This window comes from Symphalangus syndactylus, chromosome 12, assembly GCF_028878055.3.
Source record: "Symphalangus syndactylus isolate Jambi chromosome 12, NHGRI_mSymSyn1-v2.1_pri, whole genome shotgun sequence".
Classification (NCBI taxonomy): Eukaryota; Metazoa; Chordata; class Mammalia; order Primates; family Hylobatidae; genus Symphalangus; species Symphalangus syndactylus.
In genome coordinates, this window is record NC_072441.2 from 126,807,202 (window position 1) to 126,816,659 (window position 9,458).

The following is a 9,458-nucleotide window of genomic DNA, read 5'->3' on the forward strand; positions in this document are numbered from 1 at the left end:
AAAATCATAGCTGCAGGCTATTTCAGACCTAGAAGGCTCTTTAGAGTCCAACACTCTCATTGTACAGATGGGAAAACTGAGGCCCAGAGGGGGCCAAGCATAGCTGGGTAGGCTGGGGACCCTCTGCCCTCTCCTGCTCTTTCTCATCCTCTCCCACCCTCCCCATCTCTTTTGCAGAGCTGTGCCAGGCCTGAAGCTCAAGATTGCTGGGAAATCTCTACCCACAGAGAAGTTTGCCATCCGGAAGTCCCGGCGCTACCTCTCCTCCAACCCTATCTCGTTGCCAGTGCCTGCTCTGGTGGGTAGGAGGTCTGGACTGGTGCTGCCCTCCGGGTATAGAATTGTAGGGATTCACTGAGAGCCACAGCCAGGGGAAAGTGGATGAGGAGAAAGACCTTCATGCCTCAGGGGCCTGGGGAGGGTTTCACAATTCACCTGGGAGTCTGCCCCTTAGAGATGGTCCACTGGGGCTGGGAGTGGAGAGACAGGCAGGCTGCAGATAAGAGACAGAGAGGGACACCCTCCTGGACAGATAGCCCCATGTCCCTGTGCCCAGGCAGAGGCATCACCCGGCTGCCTGTGATCCCAGCCTGTCTGCTCCAGTCTTGTCACAGTGATTATAATTGTTTTCACAGTCCCCCTCACTCGGCCAACCTTTTCACGTTATATTCAACTCTGAACTCACATAATAGCCAACATTGTTATCGAGCACTTGCTATATTCAAGGCTGCCCATACCCATTGCCTATTGCCTCATTGGAGCCTCACATCAACCCTCTGAGTAGGCGCAGCTGGTGTCTCCATTTTACAGATGGGGGTAATAAGGTGTAATAGATCAGTAGAAGGATCCAATAACTTGCCCAGGTCACACAGCTGGTGAGTTGGAGTCAGAATTTGAACTCAGCAGTCTGGGCCCACAGCCCATATTCTGAGCCATGGTTTGTGATGCTAATTCTATGCACGATTTGAGTAGGTGTCAGATAAAGTTCCAGCTTGCTAAGTGTCCTTGTTATTCAAGTAGTGAGGGAGCTGGAAAAGTAGAAGGAAGCCTGCTTGAGAGACCTTTTTCTGGTCCTGGCTGTACTGTTCATTAACTGAGTAGCTTTAGGTCAGTTCCCTCTTCCCCTTATGTAAAATGGGTATAATAAGATTCCTTTCCGATTTCACAGAGCAGTTATGAGCATCAACGAGGAAAATGTGTTAAACACTTTATAAATTGAAAAGGTCAATATTTATGTAGTTTGATTTAGCACTTACAACCTGAATATTTCTAAAGTTTTAAAATATTTTATGGTTTAAAATATACAATAGGCTGGGCATGGTGGCTCACATCTGTAATCCCAGCACTTTGGGAGGCGAGGCAGGCAGATCACCTGAGGTCAGGAGTTCGAGACTGGCCTGACCAACATGGAGAAACCCTGCCTCTACTAAAAATACAAAATTAGCCGGGCGTGGTGGCGCATGCCTGTAATCCCAGCTACGTGGGAGGCTGAGGCAGGAGAATCTCTTGAACCCGAGAGGTGGAGGTTGCAGTAAGCCGAGATCGCGCCATTGCACTCCAGCCTGGGCAACAAGAGTGAAACTCCGTCTCAAAAAAAAAAAAAAAAATACAGTAAAGCTATTACTATCAAGTGGAGCAGGAGGCTATTGCAGGAAGGGCAAGGGAAGCAACTACACCAAAAACGTAGGGGAGAATTTCCCAAACTGTAATCGCAAAATACTGTTTATGCATTAAATGATTTCTGTGATTAAATACATTTGGGAAAGACTGGCCTAAACACAGTTTATATACTATAGACTTTCTTGGAGTCTTTATATATTAATCTAAGAAGAAGCTTAAAGATATGTTTTTTCGCTAACTTATTTGGCCACAGAATCATTTTTAACTTTAATTTTTATTTATCTGGGGGGAAGGGGAGAATCCTTTTTTAAAAAATGAAACATTTGCTGGCCAGGTGTGGTGGTTCATGCCTGTAATCCCAGAACTTTGGGAGGCCAGGGTAGGTGGATCATTTGAGACCAGGAGTTCAAGACCAGCTTGGCCAACATGGTGAAACCCCATCTTTACAAAAAATTCAAAAATTAGTGGGGCGTGGTGTCATGCATCTGTAGTCCCAGTTTCTCGGGAGGCTGAGCTGGGAGGATCACTTGAGCCCAGGAGGTCAAGGCTACAGTGAGCTGTGATAGTGCCACTACACTCCAGCCTGGGTGACAGAGTGAGACCCTGTCTCTAAAATAAAATAAAATGAAACATTTGCTAACTTGGGACCACAAAACAATTTGAGAAATACTGGTCCAAACTGAAATTCCCTTCCTAGAACATAAGAACCACAACAATAATGTCTTTCTAGAACTTTATGGCTACAAAGTGTTTTCACATCCATTACCTGGTTTGATAGTTTAGGAAATGCTTATTTAAGCAAACACAGTTACTATGAATGAAAGTTTAGTAGTATTATTTTATTTTTATTTTTTATTTTTAAATATTTATTTTAGAGGTGGGGTCTCACTCTCTCATGCAGGCTGGAGTGTAGTGGTGATATCAGCTCACTGCAGCCTCAAACACCTGGGCTCAAAGGATCCTCTCACTTCAGCCTCCTGACTACAGGCGTGCACTGCCATGCTCAGCTACTATTTTTATTTTTTTGTAGAGATGATATCTCACTGTGTTGCCCAAGCTGGTGTTGAACTCCAGGGCTCAAGAGATCCTCTCACCTCAGCCTCCCAAAGTGCTGGAATTATAGGCATGAGCCACCGCATTCAGCCTAATTTAGTATTCTGAGCTTCCTGGCAGTCGAGGCAAAAACAAACAAAAGGAACCAATAGCCTGACAAAGACAAGGTGAAAAGAAAAAACAATTTTTTTTTTTTTGAGACAGAGTTTCACTCTGTCACCCAGGCTGGAATGCAGTGGGGTGATCATACCTCACTGCAGTCTAGATTTCTTGGGCTCCAGCGATCCTCCCACCTAAGCCTCCCAAGCAGCTGGGACCCCAGGCTTGCCCCACCATGCCTGGCTAATTTTTTTTTTTTTTTTGGTGGAGATGGGGTTTCGCCATGTTGCCCAGGCTGGTCTTGAACTCCTGAGCTCAAGTGATTATGATCCACCTGCCTAAGCCTCCCAAAGTGCTGGGATTACAGGTGTGAGCCACCATACCTGGCCCCAAGATTCTTTTCTTTTTTTCTTTTTTGAGACGGAGTCTCTGTCACCCAGGCTGGAGTGCAGTGGTGCCATCTCGGCTCACTGCAACTTCCGCCTCCTGGATTCTAGCAATTCTCCTGTCTCAGCCTCCCGAGTAGCTGGAATTACAGGTGTCTGCCACCACACCCAGCTGATTTTTGTATTTTTAGTAGAGATGGGGTTTCACCACGTTGGCCAGGATGGTCTCGAACTCCTGACCTCAGGTGATCTGCTCACCTTGGCCTCCCAGAGTGCTGGGATTAGAGGCATGAGCCACTGCACCTGGTGCCCCCCTCCCAGATTTTTTTTTAATTTAAAAAAAAAAAAAGAATCTAAGAAAAAGAAAAAAAGGAATTAGATGTGTTTTAAGAGTCTCAATGATGGTAACTTCATTCTAAAGGAAATGGAATATGTGTCATTATTTAGCCTATTGCTTTGGGAGACTAGGAGTAGGAGAGAAGGTGACATAGCCTTAAATTCTGTTGTCTTGAAATGTGTGTATGGAGCATGGCCTGGTCCTCAAAGGACAGAAAGTGTTTGGCCCCAGAGAGGTTGGGAGAAAGGACATAATAGCACTCAGGGAGGGCATGAGCAGAAAAATAGCTGGAAAACTTGGGCAGCTATGAGCAGCACATTACGGACATTGGTCCATCTTACATCTTCACTGGGATAAGGTGAGATCTCAGTAAGAAATCAATGATAAGGCTCCTATAACCCCCTCAGGCCCACAGCTTCACAGGCTGACTGAGACCCGTCATGGATGATTAGAGCTAGAAGGGCCTTTAGTGAACCTCTGATCTGAACTGCCCATTTTGTAAATGGGAAAACTGAGGCCCCATTAAGGAAGAAACCTAGGACTGACTTGCCCCCTGCCTTCAGGAAATGATGTACATCTGGAACGGCTACGCTGTGATTGGGAAGCAGCCGAAACTCACGGATGGGATACTTGAGATTATCACTAAGGCTGAAGAGATGCTGGAGAAAGGCCCAGGTGACTTCCCTCAGGCTCTTGAGCCTGCCAGGCTAGGTCAGGTCTTTACAGCTAAAGCTTCCCTCTGCCAAAAATGTCCTTCCTCCTTTCCCTACCCTGGCAACTCTCCTTTATCTCTCTAGACTGAGCTCCTCCAAGCAGCTGTTCCTTGTCCCCCTGGTAGGGTCAAAGCCTCTGGGCTCCCACAGCAGTGGGGCTTCCTTCAGTGCTGACCTCACTGTATTGTCATTGTCTCAGTATTTGCCTTTCCTTCTTAGATGTGACCCCCGCTGAGGACAGGGACCATGTCTGATTTACCTGTGTCCCTTTGACCTAGCACAGAGTAGGGGGCTCCATAAGTAACTGCTGCAGAAATGAACAAGTCTGTCTTTTTCCCTCACATCCCTATTTTCAGAGAACGAGTACTCAGTGGATGACGAGTGCTTGGTGAAATTGTTGAAAGGCCTGTGTCTGAAATACCTGGGCCGTGTCCAGGAGGCTGAGGAGAATTTTAGGAGCATCTCTGCCAAGTAAGTGCCTCTGCAGCTGCTCCTTCTGGGTCTGAGTCTCCTGGGTAGAATATTCAGGGCTTCTCCATCCTCATGCCCACTGCAGTGGCTGACCCTAGCCAACCCCACTCACCACACAGGTACTAAACCAGTGTCCACTCTGTGCCAGGACTTGTGCCGGACCTGTACAGATAATTCAGACCTAGCCTCCCAGTGCCACCAAACTGCCTGACTACAAGAGTCCATCCACATTGTTTTGAGTGAACAGTGTCTCCTGGAGTTTGTAATTCAGTGACTCTATCCTTGCCCTCGGGGAGGGCAATTTGACAGATGGCAAGCTGTAGGCAACCCAACCAAGGCTTGTCAGGGCCATGCTAAAGGAAAGCAGAGAGGACAGCAGGTGCCCCAAGGAGGGACCTAAACTCAATGGGAGATACCAGGAAAGGCTTTCCAAGGCTGATGTTGAAAGTGGGAAGTTCATCAGGTAGAGAAAGCAAGGGAGGACAAGTTTGAAGTGGAGTAGGTACAGCATGCACCAGTGCATGGACACAGGAAAGACACCTGAGGCTGGGGTGACAGTGGTGGGGTCTTTACCTGCCTGAGTGAAGTCAGAGAAAAGATTGAAGATGACATAAGGAGGGATAGAATGAGAAGGGCCTGGATGTTTTGTTCACAAGGCTAAATTGTATCCCAGCAGAAAGGGTACCGGGCAAGGAAGACTTGGGGTTTAAAAGGATATCATCTCCAGGGCAGCATGGAGGTCGGGTCAGAGAGGGTAGATCAGAGACAGAAGACTTTACAGTTTAATAAACCATTCAACCTGGAGAAAGGGAGGTCGGGACTTAGGTGGCGGTGGACAAAGGACATGACAGGAGCCATGGGTTGCCAGGGAGCTGGAGCCCAAGGTACAGGATGGGAAGGCGTTGCTATGGATCCCAGCCTTTCTAGGGCTGGGTAGTGGGAACCTCCCAAAACTGGAGTTCGGGTTAGGAAATCCTCACGTGCAGTTTGGGAAAGGCTCAGGAGGAGGAACCTGAGCCATGTCCTCTGTTCTGCAGTGAGAAGAAGATTAAATATGACCACTACTTGATCCCAAATGCCCTGCTGGAGCTGGCCCTGCTGCTTATGGAGCAAGGCAGAAACGAAGAGGCCATCAAACTCTTGGAATCTGCCAAGTAAGGCTTGGGTAACCGCAGTCTGTCCTTTGCTCCCTCTGAACTCAGCTCAGGAGCTGGCTGGGGACAGAGTTGCCCAGATAGCAGTGAGTGGAGTTGTTAGCAAGGCCAGTCTGGCAGTCTAGAGGGTGGACCTGTGTCCCTCGGAATCCAGCTCTCACCTGTCATAGGAAGACTTCTTTCTTCATGTATAAATGGGCAGTTAGACTCCCAGAGGCAGGAAGTAAGTTCCCAAGGTCACATCAGAAGCCAGCTGCACGGCTGTGTGAGGACCCATGCCTCCTGCCTTCCAGGGTAGGGGCCTATTCCCTAAAACCACCCCTTAAGCTTAGGAACCCAGGAGGACCAGGAGTGGTTCCAGTGGGCATGATACCGGGGATGAGGGGCCACAAACCCTTCTGGTTAACTCTCCCATTGGGCAGGGCTCAACTCTCTCTGGACACATTAATTTCTCTACAATCCTTCCTTGGCTTGCGGGGCTCACACAGCTCAAACAGGAGGAAAAGCATCTTTGGGAGCAAGCAGCCTCATGTGTCTGATTCTCTGCTCAATTCCAGGCAAAACTACAAGAATTACTCCATGGAGTCAAGGACACACTTTCGAATCCAGGCAGCCACACTCCAAGCCAAGTCTTCCCTAGAGAACAGCAGCAGATCCATGGTCTCATCAGTGTCCTTGTAGCTTTGTGGAGCAGTTCCAGGCTGGAAGACAAACAGAGACAGCTGGACAGAGCTCCTGAAAACATTTCAAAATATCCCCTCCCCCTGCCCTGCCCTGCGTTCAGGGTCCACCGGCGCTCCAGTTGGATGGCACAACATGGTGTATCCGTGTAGAAGCCAAGCTGGCATTTTCACCAGTGTGGCCAAGGGCCTTTGCCAAGGGCAGAGCAGGTGGAGCCCTCTGCCTGCCCTATCACACATACGGGTACTTGCTTTTCACTGTGATGTTTAAGAGAATGTATGAACAGTTTACATTTTCCTTAGAAATACATTGATGGGATCACAGTTGGCTTTAAAAACCAACAACAATCAACCACCTCTAAGTCTTTGTCTTCACCTATTATCATCTGGAGGTAAATCTCTTTATATGATGATGCCAAAGGGCAAATTGCTTTTCAAATTCAGCAAGTTCTCAGCTTGTGTGACAGAAGGCCCTTCAGAGGACCTGAGGAATGCCTCGAAGAGGCTAAGCCTCAGGCTTCAATGCTTCTGGGATTGGGCACCAGGATGCACACAGACACCCACTACCTTACTACTCACACTTCATTTCACTCCTTTTGTAAATTTCCAATTTAAAAATCAAGCACGTCTTTTTAGTGAGATAAAATCTGAGCTCTTCTGTAGAAAAATCAATCATCTCTACCAGTAGGAAATGCCAGGGCTTGATGGAAGAGCTGTGTGGCCCTTTCTAAGCCAAAGCCAGAAGTTTGGGGGCAGGAGGAGGTTCTCAGAATCCAGTCTGTATCTTTGCTGTATGCCAAACTGAAACCACTGGGAATAATTTATGAAACATAAAAATCTTCTGTACTTTACTCCAAGGTACATTTGCTTACTGACAGCATTTTTCTTAGAACTGTTATTCTTGACCTGTTGTGTATGTGTTAGATTCTTCAGTTAAAAGAGATATTTAAGTGATAAAATTTATGCCCTTAAGGGATCGTGCATCATGTATTTCAATAAAATATGTGTTGCATGAATCCTTAGGCCAGGCAGAAAGTCTTGATCAGAAGCCACACGGCCTATGTATGTTTTATTTAGACCACACAATGTTTTAAACTTTTTGAATAAGTTACCAGCATTCGCAAATTGGGAGATTTTACAGGTGAATCTGGTTCCTGGCCTGTAATTAAAAAAAAAACAAAAAAAAACTGGCAACATTGAGCCTCATTCCCATGAGGCAACAATCAGCTGGAGCTAGGTGGAGGCTACTTTAAACACTTCTATTACCTTTCTGGCCCCTAAAAGCATCTGAATTTGCAACCTCTAGGATTGTTTGTTAAAGTGAGAACTCAGGTTCAATGACCAACACCAGGTTTTACCCTTCACTTTCTGATGTCAGCACACTTCAACCTAACCATTTCCCCGTAGGGAAAATCATGCACACGGTAAAAATATTCATCTGTGAAAACCTTACTCCCCAAATGCATGAATGCAATTTCTACAAAAGAAGAACCAGTTAAACTTTCCAGTCTTCTAGGATTGCTGTATTTAACAAACATGAGTATCTGCCAGGGGTCTGGGTTAATATATAAAGATCCAGTTGGTCGGGCGCGATGGCTCCTGCCTGTAATCCCAGCACTTTGGGAGGTCAAGGCGGGTGGATCACGAGGTCAGGAGATCGAGACCATCCTGGCCAATATGGTGAAACCTCGTCTCTACTAAAAATTTAAAAAATTAGCTGGGCGTGGTGGCGCATGCCTGTAGTCCCAGCTACTCGGGAGGCTGAGGCAGGAGAATCGCTTGAACCCGGTAGGCGGAGGTTGCAGTGAGCCGAGATCGCGTCACTGTACTCCAGCCTGGCAAGAGGGAGACTCCGTCTCAAAAAAAAAAAAAAAAAAAAAGATCCAGTTGACCAGCCTCCTATGGGTGACAGCGAATGAAGTAATGGGTTTTAGGCAAAATATATTATTTATTAGGAAAAACCAAAAAACCCTCATCCAAGATTATCTTTTCCAATGGGTACTGTCAGAGTAGGAATGCTATGAAAAAAAAATCTCTCATATTGTTAGAATGAAACAGCAGAATGTCCTCCATAGAGAGTAATCCCTTTGCAAGCTCTCTCTTCTCCAAAGCCTGGATGCTGGGAGACCAACCTGTTTCTAGGCTCCTGGACAGGACAGGGTGAGGGGGTAGAGACAGGCTGCAGGACAGGCCTTCATGGCTTCCCCACATGTTGGAATGTTGCCTGCTGCTGGATCAAAGCAGCACTACTCACAGGACACCAAACACATACTTTGGAAAATTGCAGTTTACAAAAACAACTTTATCTCAACATTCATTTTGGGTGCTTTTTTTTTTTTTTTTTTTTGAGACAGAATCTTGCTATGTCACCAGGCTGGAGTGCAGTGGTGCCATCTCAGCTCACTGCCACCTCTGCCTCCCGGGTTCAAGCAATTCTCCTGCCTCAGCCTCCTGAGTAGCTGGGATTATAGGCATGCACCACCATGCCCAGCTAATTTTTGTATTTTTAGTAGAAATGGGGTTTCATCATGTTGGCCAGGATGGTCTCGATCTCCTGACCTTGTGATCCACCTGCCTCAGCCTTCCAAAGTGCTGGGATTACAGGCATGAGCCACCACGCCCGGCCACGGGTGCTTTCATTTTAAAATTTTGTCAAGATGATTTCCTCGTCAACATTTGCTGTTGATTTCCTCCTGGACTTTGTTAATTAATCCTATGTCACTTTTACCTCTGCTGCCCTGATAAGATAAATCAGTGGGTTTTGCCTCCTGTATCCCACTTGCAAATTCTGAGATAATCTATCAAATATATATATATACACACATATGTGAAGGACAATGAAAACACTGGGTTTCTAACATCACCATATCCTTCTTATGCAAGGGCGTTTTCAAGAAAGTGAAAATTCTGTCATAGGCTCTCAATGTCTTATTTGAGTCATCTGT

The 9,458-nt window shown here is 46.6% G+C and overlaps 1 protein-coding gene across 1 annotated transcript in view; it reads left to right on the forward strand.

Moving 5' to 3' along the window:
* TTC39A (tetratricopeptide repeat domain 39A) overlaps window positions 1-7,374 on the forward strand; it is a 45,160-nt gene extending 37,786 nt beyond the window's left edge. Inside the window, 5 exon segments of the mRNA XM_055254779.2 lie at window positions 178-298; window positions 4,059-4,170; window positions 4,565-4,679; window positions 5,717-5,833; window positions 6,391-7,374. Coding sequence (XP_055110754.1) covers window positions 178-298; window positions 4,059-4,170; window positions 4,565-4,679; window positions 5,717-5,833; window positions 6,391-6,514 — 589 coding nt within the window. The 3' untranslated portion in view covers window positions 6,515-7,374.
* Window positions 7,375-9,458: the final 2,084 nt, after the last annotated feature.